The sequence below is a fragment of the Sceloporus undulatus genome, chromosome 4, assembly GCF_019175285.1.
Source record: "Sceloporus undulatus isolate JIND9_A2432 ecotype Alabama chromosome 4, SceUnd_v1.1, whole genome shotgun sequence".
NCBI lineage: Eukaryota > Metazoa > Chordata > Lepidosauria > Squamata > Phrynosomatidae > Sceloporus > Sceloporus undulatus.
The window spans coordinates 170,968,404-170,992,389 of NC_056525.1; the positions used below are offsets into that span (position 1 = coordinate 170,968,404).

Below are 23,986 nucleotides of genomic sequence, written 5' to 3' on the forward strand. Positions count from 1 at the left end.
ATTGTTCCGGGTTACGAATGTTTTTTCGGGTTACGAAGAAAATTTTTGGTGCTTTTTTCGGCTTTTTCGCACGAAACGCGGCTTTTCCCCATTAGCGCCTATGGCAATTCGGCTTACGAAGGCTTTTCGGGTTACGAAAGCGGCCGCGGAACGAATTACTTTCGTAACCCGAGGCACCACTGTATATTACAAGTGGATAGAGGCAGTCAAGGAAGCCAAAGGCTTGAGCTTGCAGGACTGGAGCAGGGCTGTTGGTAACAAGTTGTCTTGAAGGTCTCTCATTGATAGGGTCACCAAAAATTGAAATCAGCTTAATGGCAACCAAACCCAACAAAATCCCTTTCTTTTTCTTTTCTTTTCTTTCTAGTTTCACTTATAGGGCTGGTCTCTTCCACTTCTCCCCACACACCCCACTTTCTGATCAGCTACTAGTTATAGGTTCTTCCAGACAGACAGCTTGTAACACAACCTTTTCAGAGATATTGTGCTGCTATTCCATCTTTTCCTCATTAACAGATTGTTTAGTAATAAGAAAGAAGTCAGAAGAGTAGTGAGATATGTTACACATGGAAGGTAAACTCTGGACTAGAGTTTGGAAGCATTACTATTTTGAACCAAAGCTCCAAGAATGTAGTAATTTTTACAGAAATATGTATGATTTTTCAAGCTCTGATCCAGTTCTGTGAATGATGAGGCAGGACATCTCCTGGGCAAAGGCTTTGTTTGGCAGCATCCCAGCTCAGGTACAACTACAGGCTCATTTGCGCTAATCTCAGTCAGCCAAGGAAGTGTGCATTTAAAATGCTGACATTGCATTTGCTTTGTGGGAATGCTGACCAAGAAAGAACATATTGGGTCATGTTCATTTCTTTATTTGTCTTTTCAGAAATGTTCCAGGGCTCTAAGGCTTAATGAGACACTGAGGACAATGACACATACTAGCAAGTAAGGTTAGTAAATGAATATAAAATATGACAGAAATATGTTAAAATGGGCTGTAAAATGACATAATCTGTCAGTGCATTCATGAAGCCACCATAATGGCATTATTTTGAGTCAGAATTAGCATATGTGAAATCCAAAAGAGGAAACCACATAACGCCAGAATCTCATTAAGTCTTTTTTTTAAAAATACATATTAATATTTCAAGAGAATTTTTGCTGCAGCCACGCAGTGAAGATTTATACCATGGCACTGAGTTAGAGATGGGATGCTGTATGTTACTTAATTTATAACTGTTTAGCTTTTTTAAATTAATTCTGAAAAATAGTGCCATCATTCAGTTGTCTCCCATGTTAATCACCATAGACAAGTATAAATGATTCATTTCTTAAAGACAGACAATGTATTTCAGGTTGATTTAGAGTAGGTTTGAGTATTTAACCCTAGTGTAAATCAACTCCAGATGTGATCTGGATCAGGTCCTATAAGCCATACCTCCCCAGAAACCTTCAACGCCTTTTGCACACCAGCGTAGTCATCCATGAGAGCCAAAAACATTCCAGCCTGCAATGATCCCTCCCGTCTCTCCATTCCTAAGACTGTGGTATTGTTCATTTGGGATATCGGGGTGAACCTAATCTTCACTGGAAGGACTGCAGCAGACATCTAACTTTCCATAGCACTGTGAGAATTTAAATTTCCATAGCAACATGTCAGACATGCATGAATATCCAAGATCTTCATGACTATTGTGACTCTATCGTGGCTTCATTGAGGGCAAAATAGATATGGATGGTGTTGCATGGAACAATGTTTGCCACAGCCATTTAAGATTCTGTATCCTGGTATGTGCTGATTATTAACTGGCACATGTTAGAGAACTAGCGTAATTTCTGTAGGCTTGGCATGTGGCTTGATGCACTTGAGGAACTCTCCTGAACTTTTTGAAATCCAGTGAAATCTTCCTGAATTCTGACAGGGTACTGCCCAATGAGATCCCCCAAACCCTCAGCTGAAGCTAATTTTCTTTGTGGAGAGCATAATCTTTATATTAATTTGAAAGGCACTAAATGTCCAACTGGGATAAGGAAAGATTTCACACACGAAGATCTTCTTACTCTTCTTCACTGGTTGCATAATTGGTCTTCATTGGTTTCATAATTCCTCTAGATCTGACTCTGGCACATCAATGTTTCATTTGCTCTTCTTCTTGTAAATGTCAAGTATTACTATTGAGTCACCTGTACAAGGGCATGGAAGAACAGAATTGGTTATTGGAGAGATGAGTAATGAACAATACAACATAACATGACGGCATGCTGCAGCAGAAGAATGATGTGAATAAGTGTAGGAGTTGGCAAGTGCCAGTACTTAACAAAATTTGGCCACCTGAATGGTGCTGACTGTTGTTCCCTCCTGCCAAACCAAACGTAAAAAAAGGATGTGGAATAGGACTTGATTGCGGACAGCAGGAGAGAGGGAAAAGCCATTTGTCCTCTTCTCAGAATGACTCTGCAACAAAATTAATTTCTGACTCTCTGTGTGTGTGTGTGTGTGTGTGTGTGTGTGTGTGTGTGTGTGTGTTCTGCTACTACATGAACTGTAATAGCAGGCAACCTCTCAAATAAAAGGCAGGCTGTTGACCACTAACACACTGCTATAGGTGGGGTATTTTATGAGATCCTGATTAGAAAAATTACCTTTTATGGATCGAAATGCTCAGAATTCCCCATGTTGACTAAAGGATTCAGCAAACTGTAGTATGTAAAATTGTGGTCTTTTTTAAAATTCTGGCCTTGCTACATGCCCCTTAGTTTTATGATTTTAGGGTAGATCTGAATTTTTACCTTGAAGCCTAAAGTCTCTGCTGCTTATCTTTGTCATACATATAGGAAGAGATAGCAGCAGCAGGGCCAATATTTGCTAATATGGATATGAATATCCCCTCCTGAAAATGACAGTGGTGGTGGTGGTGGTGGTGGAGGAGGAGGCCTTCATGTCATTTCTGACTTATGTTGCCCCTAAGATGAACCTGTCACATGGTTTCTTGGTAAGATTTGTTGAGAGGGAGTTTGCCATTGCCCTCTTCCTAGGCTGAGAAGGGATGACTTGCTGAAGGAGACTCAGTGGGCTTCCATGTCTGAATAGGGATTTGAATCCTAGTCTCCCAGAATCCTCGGCCAGTGCTTAAATCACTATACCACACTGTCTCACAATCAAAATTTATGTCTTCACGTAAGTGCTTGTATGTATGCAGTGGTGTCACTAGGGAGTGTAAGGGGTGAGAACCATACTAGGTGACACCCTGGAGGGGAGGTGTACACCTGATGGGGCTGGCATGGCAGCTGGGTGAGTAAGAAAGGTTGTTGCACCCCTTGTTAGCTAGCCCAGCAAAAGACCCCAAACTGCTGTCTGGAGCCACAGCATTGCCCCCTCCCCCCAGCAGTGGCTGCTGCTGGGACAGCAGTGCCTTTCATTCAGGGTCTGGTATGGCTGCTTCGCTAAGTAGTCACACAGGATCCCAAATGGCCATCCAAAGCAGCAGTATACACACACACACACAGTGGTTTTGCTGGGTGGTGGGCAGTGGGCCAAGGGGCAGGCAAGCGAGGCATTGGGGGAAGGGAGGGAGGACAGCAGGGTAATCTGCCCACCACCACCATCACCCCTCCTCCGGGTAACACCAAGCACAGGGACACCGTTGTATGTATAGCAATTTACATCTAATGAGTTGTTTACTTCCCATACTTGTGAGTTCATTTCTTTCTTATTTTTTAAACTCAGTGCCTGAACAAAATTTAGAGCACTGACAAAAAATATGACTTTGGCATAAAAAGAGAATGTACAAATTCAGCACACATCTGAAAAAACAGTAAATAAAAATGGGCAAAACCAGATATGCAAACAGTTGATCACCCATAAGCAACAAGAAGGTAGAGAAGCTAAAAAAGTTTTATTTTCCTTCCTTCCTTCCTTTTGTTTGTTTCTTTAATCTTTTATTAAAAGGATGTGTGGGATAATAAAAAATGTTTGTGGGCTACTAACTTTTGAGGATCTATTTGTAACCACTCACCCCAAATCATGCGGCAGAAAAATTCTCCTATGTTATACATAAGCAATAGGATAACGAAACTCCCAAAAGAAAAGCCTGCTATGCCAAGTGGACCTAGAGCCTCAAAGACAGGGTATACCCACTTCCCAGTTATGGAGTAAATCCACAGCATCCTAGGAAAGAAGAGAATGTATTTTAGTAAGGACATATCACATATCAAGTTTAAAACACACCTACACATTCATTGGGGTCAAACTAGACATGGAATGCATGTATGCTGGGACCTGATAGCAATTTGTCACCATCCTATAGGATCTTGGGATTTTTAGTTTGGTAAGAGATTTAGCCACCTTTACACTCACTGAACTATAGAACCAGAGCTCCCTAGCAGAGAATTCTAAGTAATTCCCCAAACTAAAAATCTCAGAATTCCATAGAATGATTAAAGTGGCAGTGAATAGTATGATCAAATGACTCTGTACGGTAGCTACATTTCTTCTCAAACCTACTGGAATCACTGGAACTAAAACTTGTTACTATTAGAATTGGTGCCTGTATTTTCTTGGGTTTTTTCCCCTTCTTCCCATCTTCCTCTCCACCTCCCATGCCTCAGTGTCATGTCTTTTTGTAAGTCCAAGGGCAAGAAACTGTCTTGTTTTTATTGATCTGTAAGCTACTCCAGGAGACTTTCTGGCTGAAGAGCAGAGTATAAATGCTTTCAGTCAGTCAATCAATCAATCAATCAAGGAAAGTGCAGATAGAGCTGTATAGGGGCTGGGTCCAGACTTAGGTATAATTAGAGCTCACCAGTTGAAATCAAGCAAGAAAATGCAGGCACTAATTCTTAATTACCTATAGTTCACATATTGAGTGTTACAATGGGAACAAGTGGTTCACGGTTCAAGAGCAGATATCAATGAGCTTCCAAGAAATCACCTGGAGACCAAACATTCCAGAAATTCCTAACAGAGGTTTTGCTGATGATACAGAGAAGACTAGACTGTGTCTAAGGGATTCAGAAAGAGTTGTCAGTTGAGAGTTGGGTGAGATAGTTGGATAAGTCAATGAGGATGATCCGACATCCTCCTTTTCCCAGACATATCCTTCATTTCAACCTTGTGTGTAGAAGGAATTCCAAAATGTCCTTCATTTTGAACATGGCTAAGAAGCTCATTAAGGAACACCACACTTGCTGTTCCCCTTCAAGAAATATGTTTTGAAGGGGAACATATTTTCAGCCTGTCCTTGCTACAAATAGGGGAATAGGATGAATAATTCTAAAGCTTGGGGCACAATTATTATGAATTTATTTTTCTATTTATGTTTTTAGCCTTTATTTTCTAATGTCCTACATTTTTCTTGAATGTCCCACAATTTCCAGCACCTTGTACTCCTTTGCAGTTATGACATCTGATCACTTTGGGAATGAATGTGTACTGGTTGCCTGAACTGACTGAAGGGGAAGGTCTAGGATAACTCAGGTTGAATATCAATTTATCATTGGGATTAAGTACTAGCACTTGTTAAAGCATTTACTATTCTACAGGATATTATTATTATTATTATTATTATTATTATTATTATTATTATTATTATTATTATTTGTATCCCTCCTCTCCCTGTATTGGATGGAGGCGGTAACAACAAACAACAAACAAAAACGATAAAATCAAACATGACTATCAATAGATAAAACTATAACAGGACATATTAGATCCTAGTCCCCAATCTCCCTCCCACCCTAAAATACCATTAGAAACAATTCCCAATAAAATGGTTAATAAAATAGATCAAGATCAAAGTCTGGTGGGTACAGCTAAACAAATGGCGAGTGAAAATTCTGAGGATATCAGTTTGGGAAGGCCTGCCAGAAGAGATCCGTTTTTATTGCCTTCTTCAAGGCCTCCAAAGATGTTAGATGGCGGATCTCATCCGGCAGGTCATTCCAGATTCCAGATAAAAAACCACATTAATTCTCTTGTTGTTTGGTTAATTCTGACTCAGACTGTCTTCTTTCACCCTGAATTCAGGGGTGCACACACTTACCATAAAGAACACAAAGCTAACACACAGACTTATTCCCCCATTCCCCCATCTGCATCTGAGGAAGTAGACCAAGTCTACAAAAGCTTATCTTACAACTTATTTAACATAACATCTTGACCAAATGCAGGGCTATGAATAACATCATCAAAATATGTTTTTTTTCTTTCTTTCTCCTGTATCATTTTTATCACCTTTACCTGTTGAAGAAGCCAGTGGAGCTTTGAAAACTTACAACATGTATAATGTGCATTTTGGTTGGTCCAATAAAGATATCACTGTTTCGAGGATTTTGGATGATGCTATATTTTGCTATCCCAGTGTTAGGGCCAGCCTGGGTAAAGGGATCGGTCACACTCCCATTTCAGGACTGCAGGCAATCCTTGGAAACATTGCTTCAAATCCCCACTGGCCATTGCTGGCTGGAGGATTCTGAGAGTTGTTGTCACCAAAAGTAACTTTTCCAAGCTCTGGTTGCAAGCAGTGGCAGGTGAGGATTATGCATATGTTGAATGTACTGAGGAGGATCTCAGCACAAGTCTGCCCTAAGCTCACAACAGCAAAATGTGTAGATAGCACAAAGCACAGAACTTAAGTAACAAAGCAAACTGGTACATGGGAAAGGAATTTTGATAAGCAGCATGCATAATCTCATTAAGTTTAGGATTTGATTGGACTAAAAACCCTCTCTTACAGCCTAATGTATGGGTTGTATAATGCAATTGTTCCAAAGCTTTTCTAAAGTCAGATCAGGAGTTCACTGTAGCTGAACAGTCAGGACTTCTTTCAGCCAGGCTGGGGAAAGCAAAGTCTTTTCAAGTGAGGACATCTGGCTGCACGTAATAACTAGGTGAGAGAAGGAATCCCCCCTTGGGCTTTTTGCCAAAACATCATATGAAAGAGACTTCATTCATTAAAAAAAAATCTTACCAACATAAATAGGAAAAACCAGCAATTCCTAATAAGCTGAGCCCTTTACCCTTGGAAGGATAACGGCGAGGAGTACTGAAGAGGTCCAACACAGCCAAGGGAAATATAGCAGTGTGCTGAGAAGAAAACACAGTTTGTGTCACACAAAATTGTACTCATGGTGACTCTATATAACCCAGCAATGCTTATAAAAATGCATGCATTCCCTTACTGAACAGGAGGGTGTATTTTGCTATGATTATAGTGAACAAACAATGGAGGTCAAGAAACAAGTTTATATGTGGATATGTACGGGATATTAGGGGATGCATCATTTCATAATAGCATTATATTTCCACAGCTCGCCATTTAGATTTTTACATTCACTTTGATACAGAAATTATATTGCTTTTAGAACTTCTGCACATTGTTGCATACAGTATATCCATAGTTTGAAAGGTTGCTTAAAAAAAGTAATATGTTCCCATTATCTGTTACAGTTTTTAAAAGTCACTTGTTAGTTGTTGCAATATCATTGCTCATTATCTTTCTTTATTTATATTTTGAAGGGGAAAATAGCATCAATAAGAGAATGGCAATCTTGAAAACTTTCTGAAATTTCTCCAAGAATGCCCTAAAGGTGCTTTAAAAATAGCTTTGTAAGTAACTAGAAAATAGTACTACTTACATCATTTCTATTTATGATCTTATTTATGCAATGTGAGTTCATTGTATCCTTGTCATCAAGAAAAGGAACACATTGCAGATAACCTTATAACTTGCAATTAATTTCTTCTAGAGGAAGGCAATGGCAAATCACCTCTGAGTATTCCTTACCTAAGGAAACCCTACAAAATTCATGGCCTGGGATTTGTAGCTTTGTATGGCACCAGGGCTACAGCAGAGAAGGCTAAGGACTTGTGAAATTACAACTTCCTGGATTTCATAGGATAGAGCTACAGAACTTAAAAGGGTATCAAGCTGCATTATTTCTACAGTGGAAGACACATACACACAAGCCTGGACTGTATGTACAAGATCCAAGGGAATCTGGAAGGGAATCATCAAACTGATTAAAAGATCTTATGGTCATAGGTCCTAGAACCACAAAGCTATGATTGACAACTGGGCTGCACCCACACTGCAGAAATAATGCAGATTGATACCATTTTAACTGCCATGTCTCAATGCAATGGAATCACAGGACTTGTAGTTTGTTGTGGCACCCTTCTCTGATAGAGGAAGTAAAACTACAAATCCCAGAATTCCATAGCATTAAGCCATGGCAGTTAAAGCAGTGTCAAACTGCATTATTTCTGCAGTGCAAATGCAGCTAATGTCACAATACAATGCGTGACTGGCCAGTTATTACAAAGTTTTCTATTTGCCAATGACTTTCAATTAGTGCTCCAAATTAATTTCTTTTTCTTTTTCTTTTTTTGCTTGATGACAGAAAACTGACTGTTGTGTGGGCATTAGTAATGGACCATATACCACAACTCCAAACAATTTGAAAACACTTCATATGTATTTTATTTTCTTCTTGGAAAAGTGGTCCTCACACCGAGCAATTTTTAATATGCTTCTTGTCACCCTGCACACCAGGAGCTATTAAGGGCATTTAAACTTCATTTCCACTATAATGTATTGTTTAATCTAGCATTCATTCAAATAAATGCAAGCTTTGTTCTTTGTGCAAATCTTTCTTGTTTAAAAAAACCCTGTTTAAAAAACAAATGGTAGTAATTAGGCCTGGATTGACACCAGTCTCTGAAGGTTGGCAAAAAGAAATGGCTGGAAATAGTGACTCATTCTTGTGTTTTCCATTAACAGTTTTCTTTTCAGTTTCATTTGTAACAAGTAAACCTGACAAAGGAAGATAATTATCACAGAGAGGGAAAAGAAACATTTCAACCCCCACCAAAAAAGGAAAAAAGGGGGAAAGCCCAAACCAAAACTACTGATCTGAACAGCACTGCATGCAGTGATCTAGCTGTTAATGGGTAGAATGCATTAAGAATTTTATTCAGAGCGATCTGGAAGCTTTGTCTTACTATGATTCTTCTATTACTTTGTTTTGATTTATTTCCTTGTACAGTTTAATTAAAAGTTTTGCTTTCTTGGAAAAGGGTGTTAGTCTGCTACTGTCACTGTGGTGGTATAGTACAATACTAGCGGTTTCAGTTTGCACACAGTTAAACACTGAAAAGAAGGCCTGCCATTTTCTCAAGTTGGGGGAATTTGTTGTTTCTCCATGACTATCGTCTAATCTGCACTGCAGATATCATGCAGTTTGATACAGCTTTAAGTGCTATGCTTCAGTGCTATGAGATTCTGGTATTTGCAGGGGGTTTTTTTAGCAAAATTTAGTCTTCACTGTCAGAGCTCTGGTGCCACAACAAACTACAAATCCCAGAATCCTGCAGCATTTGACATTAAAGTGATGTCAAACTACACTATTTCTGCAGTGCTGATTAGACCTATGTTTCCATCTGCTGGAAACACTTTATTCACTGATCAATTTGTACTGGCAGCATCTCTGCTTATCTACTATGGATCTTTGAGATTAGGACTGGACATCTCATGACCCTCCAACAATTCCTATCATCTCTCAGGCTTGTTAGGGCTACTGGGAGTTGCAGTCCAACAAGATCTGGAGGGCCATATGGCAGCCCCTCCTGACCTAGATGCTGCAAAGGATTCCAGGAAGGGGCTGCTTCAGGATACACTGGATTAAATCCAGTAGGGGGTTCACCAACTCATTGACATGAGAGCCATCAGCTACCACTTTGAAACACAATTTGAAAACCATGAAGCTGAAGACTGTCTTTGGTATTTTACAACAGGGTGGAACTCATGCAGCCCTCCTGATGTCATTGAAATTTCCAGTATTCCTTGCAATTAGCCAATGAAGAGGAAGGCTGGGATTTGAAGTCCAACACCATCTAGTGGGACACATGATTCTCACTACCTCTTTAACAATAACTGGATTAGCAGCTTGCTGACCCAATAGAGTGAAAAATGTTACGACATACCATCTTGTGGGAACTCTGAACTATTCATTATGTGCAGAGGTGGTAATATGAACAAAATTACCAAAGGAAGATAAATAAATACTTGCACATCCTATTCTTGGTCTCATAAGTCACATGCCTTTATTAGAAAACCACAGTCAACTTGCAGCTCAGAGAGAGTGTCTTAAAAAGGCCCAGGTAACCTCAGCCATGAACTCATAACATGGCCTCCCTCCACCTCCAGCATAAGAATAATGATGCTGATTTATTTAAAGGATTGTTGAAATGACAACACAATACAGTATATATAAAGCACAATAATATACTGTATGTGAAACTACCTAACCCATAACCCATGTTTCTCTTGACTGCTACCCATGCAGACCTTACACTGCTCTCGAACTTCAGTTTGCTTAGGAAAAATAACACCAATCTGAGAGAGAAGAAACCATAGTTGTGATCAGAACTGGGCATTCTAGGCTTATTTTTATTAGTGAGGGAGAAGCTAGATAACACAGGAGCTAGAAGCAACTCAAGCTACTTTGGTTCAAGAAAATGTCAAATAAACAGTCTAATAGGCAAATGGATGAGGTTTCAACCAGATCAGGCAGCAGAAAATATATCCTCAGGTTATTTTCTTCTGGTTTTCCAGAGATTGGCTACAACCTTATTGGCTGGAGTATTACCCCAGTTATACAGTGTACCCTTGGTATGCACTGGGTTTTGGTTCCAAAAATCCCTGTGGATACCAAAATCTGTGGGTGTTCAAGTCCCATTAAATACAATGGCATAGTGAAATGGTGTTCCTTATATTAAATGGCAAAATCAAAGTTTGCTTTTGTAATGTATATATTTTAAAATATTTTCAAGCTGTGGATTTTCTACCATGGATAGAAAATCTGTGGATATGGAGGGCTGACTGTAACAGCATATAAATACTTTTAGGAGTGTCACAGAAGGTGGTATCTCATGCTACCTTCTACAAATTATTCACACCAGGAATGAACAAAACCAGGAGGAGGGGGGAGTTCCTAGTGCAGATCCATTCCTCCCTCCCAGCACAGCCATAAATCAGAGGGTGGAAATACCTGAGCAAAAAATCGATTTGCCCTAGATATCCAGAGAAGGAGTAGGCTTACCCTGTACAAAGACAGCCAAACTGCAGCCTTTCATAATTACACATAATTATAGCACTGTGACTTCAGTTTAACTATGATACCTTGGTTCAAGCCTAAGGAACCCTGGGATTTTCAGTTGAAGGAGGGGTGTATAGAATTCTCAGCCAGAGAAATCCAGTGCTTCATAAAACTACAAGCCCCATGATTTAATAGGATGTAGCCATGGCAGTTAAAGTGGGATCACAGAGCTGTATCTGTGTAGTGTGAAATAATGTCCCAGCCACATGCCTCAACTTAGCAATGGTTGGGGGGAATCTATCTGTGCTGAAGAGTCGCCACATATTTTAGGGGTGGAGAGAATGAGATGTTTCTGCTCTGGAAACCAATGTGAATACTAATTCAACCTCAGTCAGCAGCTCCAGGACTCTTCTGGAATCAACTGAGGGAATGGCATTGGTAGAGTAGCCTTATATCATACCCTATAAAGGAAAGTCCTAGAATCATAGGATCGTAGAGTCCAACCCCCTGCCATGCAGGAACTCTCAATCAAAGCATCCCTGACAGAGGGCCATCCAGCATCTGTTTAAAGACCTCTAAGGAAGGAGACTCCACTACACTCTGAGGAAGTGTGTTCCACTGTTGAACAGCCCTTACTGTCAAGAAGTTCCTCCTAATGTTGAGATGGAATCTTTTTTCTTGTAGCTTGCATCTATTATTCCAGGTCCTTTATTTGAATGTCTTCTGTTTGAAGAGCTGTGCAGTCCAAACTCTTGGCTAAGTCTTAAGAAAGCAGACCTGGGGCAGTCACCTGGACAATAGACTGAGCAGGCACATTGATAATCTGGCCACAGCCTTCTACAGTATGCTGAGATCTTTATATTTCTGTAAGAATTATATTAAAATGACATCTGTCTCTATTGATCTCTCTCTTTCTATCTATAAATGTAATATAAATAATTGCATTGATATATATTTATGCATAGGGTGCATCTTGTTGTTACTGTGTTTCTCCAAGTCATTTTTTTTACTTATGGCAACCCTAAGGTGACCTATCATGGGGTTTTCTTGGCACGATTCTTTGGGGGGGGGTTGCCATTGTCATTCTCTAAGGCTGAGAGATATGTATTTATATATATCCAGTATATTTATTGGATTTCTATTCCACCTTTCTCCCAAAATGGGATTCAAGGCAGGCTACATTGGATAGTGAAGTCAGGTAGTGAAGATAGACATTGGATAGTGAAAACAGGGAATCTCCTCCAGGTTTTAGGAGTAGAAAATTGGGAACAAGAGAGGAAAGAGACTTATTACAAAGAGCTGTTGTGTTGTTGCTATAATTTCTATAAATGCACTAACTGGTGCAAAATATGGCAGCCAGATTGGTCACTGGTAAATCCAGACTTGACCAAATTACAATCTCTCCACTAGCTGCCAATTAGCTTCCGGGCACAGTACAAGGTGCTGGTTATCACCTTTAAAGCCTTACATGGTTTGGGTCCCACTTACTTGCGGGAATGCCTCCTCCCCTACAATCCATCCTGCACACTCAGGTGCTGTGGGAAGAATTTACTGCAGGCTAGGAAGACCAGGTTGGCTGCAGTTTCCCAGAAGACCTTCTCATTGGCCTCTCCAAAAGTGTGGAAAGACCTGCCAGATGAGATCCATCATATTACCACCTTGGATGCCTTTAAAAGGGCAGTCAAGATGGATCTCTTCCAGCAGGCCTTCCCAGACTGACCTCCCATCAAATGACAGCCCGTCTGCCCTACTCCATTTGCCCGTTTTTAACTGTTTTATAATTATTTAATTATTTTAACTATGTAATTTGTATTTGATTGTTATTATTTTTTGGTGGTGGAGGGATGGGGATTGTCGAATTGTTTATTCTTTTGGGTTATGTATTGATTATTATATTGTGCTATGTATTTTTATTTCTTTTATTGTAACCCGCCTTGATCTGTAGGGAGAGATGGGCTAATAATAATAATAATACTTCTACTTCCTGCTTTTCCACAGAAACATTTTTTGTGTACAAAAAGCAATGTCTCCAGTGCAAGTGAAAACTTCACTCTTAAATCCTAAAATGTGAAAAAAATCTTTCTAAGTGTGCCAAAATTCTTGTAATCACATCCAGAGTGGTGAATACTTTGATGAAAACCTGTTTTGAAAGTCATAAAGTCAGAACCAGAGCTGTCATGACAGAGAATATTGATCTTTGTGTAGCACTGCCCTGAGTTACATTCAGTCACCTAACAGAGCACTTAGCAGAGATGATGGAGACAACCAAGGCTGAGCCTTGGGTAGAATTATTTCATTTCCTTTGGCTCCTATGACTCAATCTTGTACTGAACTTTTCCTCCCACCTACCCTCAAGAGGATGCATCATGAATTTAGCAACACACCCACTACTTCTATTTTACCAGCAACATTTTGCCCTTGACCAGCAAATAGACTGTTTACCTATCCTTCTCTTTTTAATTTAAAGCTAAGGCATTGTTTAATAATAATAATAATAATAAAGTTGGAACATAGTACACAGGAACCAATTAGCCCGTGTTAAGCTTGCCCTCATTTGAGGTTACTATGCAAATTAGCTGTGCCGTTGGTGAGCTTCAGCTCCATAACTTTGGGGATCTTTCATTCCTTTCTAAACACTGCCAAACATTCATTTGTATTCCCAGACATACTGCATTGTATAACACTCTGTTTACAGCAATTTCATTCTTTTTTATGCACTGCAGTAACCTAGAAAGTTTCTCTCCACCCCTCCATTTAATGACTTCACATCTTTCCATTGACTTCAACTTGGCAAGCTATGATTCACTGACATTTCCCTCTGTGCTTTAAGGCTTATTTCAGCAATTCATACATCCACTCATTTGCCACAGTTCTTAAAGAGACAGGAAGAAAACAATGAATGAAAATTTGCAAAGCCTGGATGTGATTGAGCCAAATAAAGTAATTCTCACTCATTTCACCAGCTTCTAGAAGAAGGATTAAGAATGCATTTGACTCATCAATGGAAATCAGTAAAACGTACAAAGGCATAATTGTCTGGGTAATCATGCCTGCTTTCTTTTGTATAAACCTGCTTACAGGGGAATATTGATTAAAAATTGATTTTATTTCATTCAGTGTTCCCACCCACCCCTCCAGTCTTTTTCTTTTTACTCACCATAGCATGATTCATCCATACAGGAATGACCAAGTCAAGACTCTTGGGGTAAACAAGCTCCCGATCATAGGAGTATAATATCCAAAAGGTTGTAAACACAAACTGAAACAAAGCATTTTAAACATAAATAAGTTATTTTAAAAAATACTGTATGCTTATCGAACAATGGCACAATAACAAGGTAAAGTCCAGTACTGTTTCCCAAAAATGGATGGCCAAAATCCTGGAAATCTCAGCACATTGGGACAATGGTTTTTGGAACAATGGGATGTATTGATTCCAGAGCATGACATAACAGTATAGATTTAAAGTAGTGCTTGGAAACATTAGTTTTTTGGATGAGAGCTCTGAGAATCTCCCAGCCAGCATGGCATTCTCTTGGTATTTGACAAGAACATGAAGAACATGAAGTGTGTCCTTCCTTCAAACATGCCTTTGCAAACAAGTCCTCTACACATGATTCACATACCCATTTTTCCATAGTAGAAGGATCAAACAAGCAAAACCTGCTTGTGTAGATGCTTACAAACTAGTTCCTAGAAGCCTGAATGATGCACCGTAGGTTAGGGACACCGTACCTTTTTGCAGATGTTCACACCCATGTAGGTAGCAAACATGTAGCTATGCTGTTAACCAACAGATAGCTTTAACTGCACTGGACTATGTGTTTTTATGGCATAGGTGAAGAAAGTTTCTGCATCCACAAGGTCCATTTTTGTGGACCCAGCAGGCCCCCAATGCCTCCTGAAATTTTGGGGAGATTTTCCATCTGAAACAGCATAATTCTACAATATTAAAAAAAGAATCACTAACAAAATGTGATGGTATTCTTTAGCCACCCATCCAAGTTCCCTAACTCTCCTCCAGATCCTGCGTGGATCAGCTGAAAATGGTGAGCAGAAATGATGTACCTTCTGATGTACCTGACATGTGGGTACAGTCATGGGGAGGAGAAAAAAATGGTCTCTACCCCACATGCTGCCTCTTCAGTTCATAGTAGTACTGTTTTCTGTGGTCATAAGTCCCCTAGAAAGTAAGACCTCTGGCCCTGCTATCTAGAATATTCTATGGGTGATAGTCCAAAAACTCCAATTTTAAGATTTAAACCCCATTTAATGAAAACTGACTAAGCTTGGGCCACAGAATTTAAGTGAAATCTTTAGTCACAGAATGTCTCAATTACATAGAGGTGGGATATGGCACATTTCCCCTCAAAGTCTACATTCCTTCAAGGCTAATCTGTTGGAATGTGTGTGCACAGAATCAGAGAATTGTAGAATTAGCACCTTAGCTGACCCTAGGAACTTTGTTATTTAGTCCAGCCTTCTGCCAATGCAGTACAGTCAGCACTCCTTATCCACTGATTTTTTTATCTATGGATTCAAGCATCCACGGCTTGAAAATATTCCAAAAAATTATAAATTCCAAATAGCAAACATTGATTTTCCATTTTATATAAGGGAGACCATTTTGCTGTGCCATTATATTTAATGGGATTTGAGCATCCATGGATTTTGTTATCCACAGGGGATCCTGGAACCAAACCCCAGCAGATAACAAGGGCCCACTGTAGTCCATCCCTAAAGCAACCACAGAAGATGGAAAGTTAACCACCTTCCATGATAGTCCATTTCACTGTCAGGAAAATCTTTCTAATGTTTACTCAGGCTGTGCCCGCACTGCAGAAATAATCCAGGTTGACACCATTTTAACTGCAATGGCTCAATGCTATGGAATTCTGGGAAGTGTAGTTTTGTGACACACTTAGCCTTCTCTGTCAGAAAGCTCTGATGCCATAACAAACTACAATTCCCAGAATTCCACAGCACTGAGTCATGGCAGTTAAAGTGGTGTCAGCCTGGACTATTTCTGCAATATGGATGCAGCCTCAGAGGGCTAAATCTAATTGCCAGTCTGAACTACAGCAAACTTATTTAATGAATTGGACTTGTTAAATTTAGACTTATGTCAATTCCATACTAACCCCCATATTCTGCTTTTTTATAATCTGAATCCTTTGATTCTGGTCCTGTCCTCTGGAATAACAGAAAATAAACTCACTCCATCTTCCACATGGCAGCTTATCAGATATTTGAAGATAGCTATCATATCACCTCTTAGTTTTCTCTTCTCCAATTCTTTGCCATAGTATTTCACAACCACACAACTGCAGCCCACAGCTTTGTGGCGTTTCCCTTCTCTGTCGATCTTGCAGAGACCTACCCAGATCTTGCAGAGACCTACCCACTCACCTATCTTCTTGTTGTCATCAACCTTTATCAGGTTGATCTGATGTTCAGCACAAAGGGCTTCAACCAGTTTGACATACATGAGCTCATCACAATTGAATGCAAGAACAAAAAGGTGAGCTTATCAGATATTTGAAGATAGCTATCATATCACCTCTTAATTTTCCCTTCTCCAAGCTAAATATACTCAACTCTCTCAACCACTCCTTATAGGACTTTATTTCCAGACCTTTTATTCACTTCATTGCCGTCTTCTGGACATATTCCTTCTTTATCCTTCTTAAACTTTGGGCCCGTACAGACAGGCCAAAATAAAGCTGCTTCGTGTCACTTTGGAGGTATGCTGTTTAAATGATGCATGCGTTCTAAGAGGCCAGAAGCTGCACCAAAGCTACCCTCCAGTCCTTAGGACAGGAGCATGGCTTTGGCATGACTTCCAGCCTCTTAGGATGCATGCATCATTTAAACAGCATACCTCCTAAGTGACATGAAGCAGCTTTATTTTGGCCTGTCTGTACGGGTCTTATGATGCCCAGAATTTCACATTGTACTCTTGGTGAGGTCTGATCTGACCAACACAGAATAGAGTGATACTTCCTATTATATGAATATTATGCATTCAATGATCCAGCCTAAATCTGTATTCGCTTTTTTCTGTTACCACACTACACTGCTTAGCCTGTGGTCTCCTAAGGCCCCTAGATCCTTTAAATAGGGATAAAGTGGAAACGTCAGATGTACTGTTAAAGGATGGTGCCATCCATCCTTTAATAGTACATCTGACTTTTCCAGTTTATCCCTATTTAAAATCCTTTTTTTAAAAATCTACTTCTCCAATATGTTAAGGGGATCTTGAATTCTGATTATTGCCACTCAACACTAATTCTGTTGCATGTACCACTTGCTCCCCCATTAGTTTGATCTTGGGATTTAACTCAAATGGGGATGCAAATTACCTTTAAAAAATCTAACAATTTCTAAATACAGGATGGTATTCAGCAAAGCCAGATTCAATGTGATCCCACTGGCTGTATTAGAGGGGAGTTTCCATTGAACTGAGTGCAAGTATCACATATGCCCTTGTGGATTAGTCGAATCTTTATCCCATGTACTCTTTTTACTGTACATCATATAAAGGGCCCAGATTAAGACTGGTTGCATCTCTTTTTTAGAATGGTATCTGATATACAGTATTTGCTAGAGGAGACTGAAAAAAGTGTAATAGATAAGGTTGTGTTGTTCTTACCTCTCAATATGACATGCTCACCCTTTTGTTTACAGGTATTTGTAGGTGTGTAAGATATATATAATTATTGGGATATTTTGGTTGATTATTATTATTATATTACCTTATGGTTCATTAACTAATAAAGCTTAACTGACTGACTGAATTCTGATTATATATTTTTATATATTACCTATCCCTCCCACTTTGATTTCATCCAAATCATTTATAAAATGTTGAACAACACTGACTGCAGCATACTATGTGTCTTTCTTTCCCCTCCAGGTTGAAGAGAAGGGAAAACTTTGGCTATGGTCCATCAAGCACCCATCTAACAGTAGCAAAAGTATCATGAGGAACCTTGTTGAAATGAAGCTACATTACACCCACATCCTGTGATTTATTAAAGTGCTCTATTTTAGAACTTTTCCTGATTCCGCTGACATGAAACCAACCATTGGTGTTTGCCTTGATCCTCTCCCCACCCCCTTTTTGAAGATGGAGAGAAGAGTGACCTGATCCTGATCCTGAATACAGACAGAATGAACCTGTATTCCAGGAATTCTCAGGAATACCCTTGCTTTATTCAGATTGGATTTCTGCATTTGACTATTAATTCTTTTAATAGTTGGTTTTGTTTGCTGTTTATACTGTACTCTGCTTTTATTTATTATCTTTCTTGGGTCCCATTTATGGAAAAGAGGCAGAAAATAAATCCATTAGATAAGGATGTTTTCAGCTAGTTAAATACATATTATTATTATTTTTTTAAAAATAGACCAGTTCCTAGTTAGTTGCTCATGCTGGATTGACTATGTGGACTGAGTCTGTGTGAATAAAATGTACTATATGAACTTTGTTGGACTGACTATGTGGATTTTAGCTTGATCCAGAGAGACCATTCTTACATTTTCATATAAATGCCGCTAAACGTGCAAAGAAATTATTTTTGCTCTGCTGCGTAATCAAACCTTGCCTTCATATACATACACAATGGCCTTCTAAGAAGGCTCAATCCCTAGATAACTCAGTATTGACAATCAGACTTGATGAAAGTGCAGCTTAATTTAAAGGTGTTCAGGTTAGGTAAATGTCAATAGTCACATTAACTAGCATTTCTATTTTTAAAATATAATTCATTTACAACATAATCTACACTATTCTCTGCTTGAATGCAAGGGCTGCCATATTATTTTTAAAATCATAATTTTAAAATCATATAAACAGTGGCATAATGATTTTTCCTAACAAATGCTTTCATTTCTATGATTTTGGGAAATATCTATACTTTTTCTTTGGCAAAGTGTGCCATGTGGAATGGAGCATATTAGCTGTTCCATCTTAAAGAGCCAGACCACTGACTGCCTAGCAAAGGGGAGTCTCCTCAGGCCCATGGTGGATCTTCAAGGCTTTGAGCTGAGATAGTTTTTCAGACATGCTATTTGAGATCTCTTTACTCTGCAAGGGGCAACATGTAGTTCTCCATATACTGTTGGACTGCAACACCCATCTGGCTTACCTAGCATAGTGCATGATGATAATATTGCAGTATGACAATATCTGAAAGACTATGTCCATCCAAATTTTAAGGAGGAAATGCCAGGAACTGGCAAAAATAGAAAAAAGTACCACCAAACAATGTTCCCGCTCACCCCCCAAACTAGAGAACATGTGGTGGCACAGTGGTTAAATGTCTGTACAATAAAAGTATAGTATCTAGATCAAGAGAAGTAATAGTGCCACTGTATTCTGCTTTGGTCAGGCCCCACCTGGAATATTGTGTCCAGTTCTGGGCACCTCAATTCAAAAAGGACATTGAGAAACTGGAGCGTGTCCAAAGGAGGATGACTAAAATGGTGAAGGGTCTGGAAACCATGTCCTATGAGGAGCGACTTAGGGAGCTGGAGAAGAGAAGGTTAAGAGGTGATATGATCACCCTGTTTAAATATTTGAAGGGATGTCATATTGAGGAGGGAGCAAGCTTGTTTTCTGCTGCTCCAAAGAACATGTCCCAGAACAATGGATGTAATCTCCAGGAAAAGAGATTCCACCTCAACATTAGGAGGAAGTTCCTGACAGTAAGGGCTGTTCGGCAGGGGGTTGCACTGGATGGCCCTTACTGTCTCTTCCAACTCTACAATTCTATGATTCTATGCTGCAGATTCTATACTAACCACAAGGTTGTTAGTTCAATACCAGCCAAAGGCTCAGGCTCGACTCAGGCTTGCATCCTTCAGAGGTGACTAAAATGAGTACCCAGCTTGTTGGGGGCAATTAGCTTACACATTGTAAATCGCTTAGGGAGTGTTTAAGTACACCGATAAGCGGTATAGAAATGTACTTGCTATTGCTAAGGCCAAAAGGATAGAAATGGTAAGCATGAGCAAAAAGAAGGAGCTATGGTCTTTTCTTCCCATGTGATGTACCCCTTACCAGAGACAGTAGATCAGAAAACTGTAGCAAGTGGTAAAATATGTGCTCTGCCCTGGTTCAATAACCAGTGTCTCTGGGTAGGTCTGAAACCCTGGAGAGCTGCTGCCAGTCAGTATCAAGAATGATGGGCTAGATGAACCAACGTCTTGATCCAATATAAAGCAGCTTCCCAGTTTGAATTTCATTAGGGCAATATTGGCTGCATTTCTTGGCTTTCCTTTCTCTTCGAGAAAGAGCTGCCCACATCAAAGCAGACCAGGGACACTGCAGTTGAGAGAGGATGTTCTTGGCTAAAAATAGTATGTGCTGCTTATATACAGAAACAACTCCTTCGCTGCAATTAACCCTTCAGAGTCAGCACAGGTGTGGTGGTAGAAAGAGCAGCATCTTAAATGTTCCTTCTGGGTTTTTCAAAGTAAACTCTCTCCATTTTACCAGGATTTATCTGTTTGTGAGTTCCACATTTTTAAGCAAGTTATCATTTAATGCTGATAGAACGTGCTATCAGACACACAGGACTTTTAAAGTAACAGTATTCAACAGGTGCATAGGTTCAGTGACAAAGCAGTGGTTTGACAAAGCAGGGGTAGGAATCATGCAGCACTGAAGCACCAATTATGTTATTACGTTATGTCTTGGGCTATCTTTAGGATACATCCAGTACTGGGACATGCAATGAGAAACTGATAGATATGTGCAGCTGCCCCTTTACTTTGTGCTGCAATTGCATATAAGGAGAATCTGTGCAGTGTCACCCTGGAGACGCTTGTATTTTCCAGTTTGTGATCCTATGGGTCCAGGACCAGCCCAAGACATTTGGCAGTCTATGGTGAAGAACAAGGTTGCATCAATTGTTACTCTACAACCAAAAAATGGACTGATAGCTGATTTTTAATTCAACTAATGATAGGGCAGCTGCCTCCTCCATACCTGAAAGATAGCAGGCAAGCTCAGGGAGATGTAGGGCAGGCTCCTTAGCACACAGCCTCTTTCTAACACACCCTGCTGCTGACTCCCAGTATCTTCCACCTCACCAAGTTGCTCCACTTAACTGCCTAATGGTACGGCCAGCCCTGCTTTACAGACATGACAACATGCAGAAGAACATATGTGCATGCTCACACATAGTTGAGATGTAGGTTAATAACTAAGGCCTGCTATTTACTTACACACATGTAAGTGTGGTTTCCATACACACTAAAGTCCAAAACACACTGAAGAATTAATGCAGTCTGAGACTTTAACTGCCCTGGCTCAATTCTAGAGGTTCTGGGAACTTTAGTTTTGTGAGACTTTTAGCCTTCTCTGTCAGAGAGCTGTGGTGCCACAATAAATTACCATTCCCAGGGTTCCCTAGCACTGAGCCAAGACAGTTAAAGTGGTCTCAAACTGGATTATTTCGGCAGTGTGTTTTGGACCTAAGTCTCTCTTTGAATCGGGTGCTGAGAATTGTTCTTTTGCCCTTGTACTCCATCCAAAAACCTCCCACACCTTTCAGCTGTCAAGCCCTGGGAGAAAAAGCTGTTGCTTCTCACCAGAGGGAAGGAGAGGTGATTCAGACTATGAGGATCTAGTTTCTCTGAGTTCATGAGGGAAGGAAAGGCAGATGTACTCCATTTCAGAGTACACTCTCATTTCTCTTCCTTTTGTTGGTGCAAGCTGAAACCAGCTGTTTTCCTAAGGCCTGAACTAGCTTCTTATTCCCCCACTTCCCCATTGGTAAGCAACAGCAGCAGAGCTTGACAGCTGCTACATAGTGAGATGATATGAAACTGAGTGCAGGCATAACATCTTGGCCATAGTGGTCCTTGAAATGGTTCTCTGGAAGTTAGCAGATAACAGTCTATTGAGACATAAGAAGCCCTCATAAGAGGGCATGGAAAAGCTCTGTTTTGGGCTATATCACCCAGGATTGTAGTCTTGGGAGATTCTGAGAGTTCTGTTCCAAAAAAAAGTAAAAGGTTAATGGGCCGCCGGTGAGAACAGATAACAAGATTGTTTGGGCTTTATTTTCATTCCAATATAGCCTGAAACAACAGGAGCCAGGAGCACACAGTTTAAAAAAAAAATCTTATCAGCATAGTGCTCTTGCCCTGAGATTCCTCCCCTTGCCCTGAGGCTGGAGGTCTGGGAGATCTTGGCCCCTGAGATTTGGGGTCCCTAGTAGGAAATGCCCACCAGCACTGTGGTCCCTCAGTATAAAAATATTTGGGGGGGGGAACCTTGTTCCCTAAAGCCTTTAGTGGCAGGGGAGCAGAATTTCACCATATTTTGGGTATGGTGGTATATTTTAGACCTAGGTGAGGTATTTTCTTATATAGGATATGACCTAGAAGTGACTTGCTGGTTTGTTTTGTGTTATTTTCCAAGGCTTCTTAAATATCTTGAAACAAGACTAGCCACATAACACCTATTTTGCAAGATCTTCATTGGCTGCCCATTCACTTCCGAGCCCAATACAAGGTGTTGGTTATTACCTATAAAGCCCTAAATGGCTTGGGCCCAGGGTACATGGAGGACCGCCTCTCCCCATATAATCCGCCCCGCACTCTCCGATCGGCCGGGAAGCAATTGTTGAGGGTTCCTGATACACCATGACTGCACAGAGGGCGTTTTCCAACTCGGCCCCGCTCTCTTCCCGGCGAGCTCCGCTCGGTTACCTCCCTTGACCTGTTCAGGAAGAAGCTGAAGACCTTCCTCTTCCAACAGGCTTTCCCCCCAGACGCTGTGATTTCTGCTCTCTCCCCGTTACACTAGCATTTTAAGCTAGTTATTGTTGTGGTTTTTAACCTTATAATTTTTATCTTGTTTTTAATACTCTGATGTATCGTCATCGATTTTTTATGTGGGTGCTGTTTGTAAATTTGTACATTGTGTAGTACCTTTGTTGTAACCTGCTTTGATCTCTTTGGAAAAGCAGGCTATAAATAAACAGTATTATTATTATTATTATTATTATTATTATTATTATTTGGGGCATTTGGCCAAAAAGAGAAAAAATAATAATCTGAATTTTGGAGGGTAGGAGGCCAGTGCAGTGAGTGTGATCCTCAAAAATTCCTGGGGTTTGGAGTGAACCCTTAATAGCTGTCCACCATTAGCTCAGAATAATCCTTTCACAATAAATGTAACAATACTAGCGCCAATGCTATAACAATTATGATCATGTTTCATTGTAACTTACCATAGACAGGGGAAAAGCCAGGCCACCAAAAAGCAAGTCTCTAACGGGAAACACGGACTTAGCAATTCGATGTTTCTTCATTAGTACAAACGCATCACTAAGCATGGAGACTCCATAGAAAATGGCCTGCAAAACCTAAATTAATTACAGCAAATGAGCAGATCTTCATCAGGTTTTAATTGTAGATACCTCAACAACTTCCCAGCCTTGCTCTTAAGGGAGTCATTTTTAGGGTGAACCATGAATCAGTTCTTTGGAAATTGCCCCTGGCTACATCTTATCTCATTTACTCAAAATGTTTTAATACATTGGTTTGGTTGGTAAACTTTAACACTGTCTTGTTTAATGGACTTAAATAAGGTTTTATAAGATTAAGCTGTTTTATTTAGCTTGGATGTAGAAAGACCCATAAACTGGGAGTCCCATAAACAGGGAGAGAAATTCCTCTCTTCTGTCATCTGTCATCTAAGAATAGTCAGAATGAAAGAAAAAAAAATGTAAAGTCAAAACCAGAAAACCAACCCATCAAGAGAAGACATTTATTGCCCAAATGTCTGAAAGGAGACATTTATTACCAAAAACGAAGAGCAAAGAGACATTTATTACCAAAAACGAAGAGCAAAGAGACATTTATTACCAAA

The 23,986-nt window shown here is 39.9% G+C and overlaps 1 protein-coding gene across 1 annotated transcript in view; it reads right to left on the reverse strand.

Annotated features, from left to right (window-relative positions):
• Positions 1-856: 856 nt before the first annotated feature.
• Positions 857-23,986, reverse strand: part of LOC121929574 (androgen dependent TFPI regulating protein) — a 26,375-nt gene continuing 3,245 nt past the window's right edge. Inside the window, exons 2-6 of the mRNA XM_042465267.1 lie at positions 23,346-23,480; positions 14,255-14,356; positions 6,969-7,084; positions 4,017-4,168; positions 857-2,184 (exon numbers count right to left, since the gene is read on the reverse strand). Of these exons, the coding sequence (XP_042321201.1) occupies positions 2,138-2,184; positions 4,017-4,168; positions 6,969-7,084; positions 14,255-14,356; positions 23,346-23,480 (552 nt within the window). The 3' untranslated portion in view covers positions 857-2,137. The remainder of the gene's footprint in view (positions 2,185-4,016; positions 4,169-6,968; positions 7,085-14,254; positions 14,357-23,345; positions 23,481-23,986) is intronic.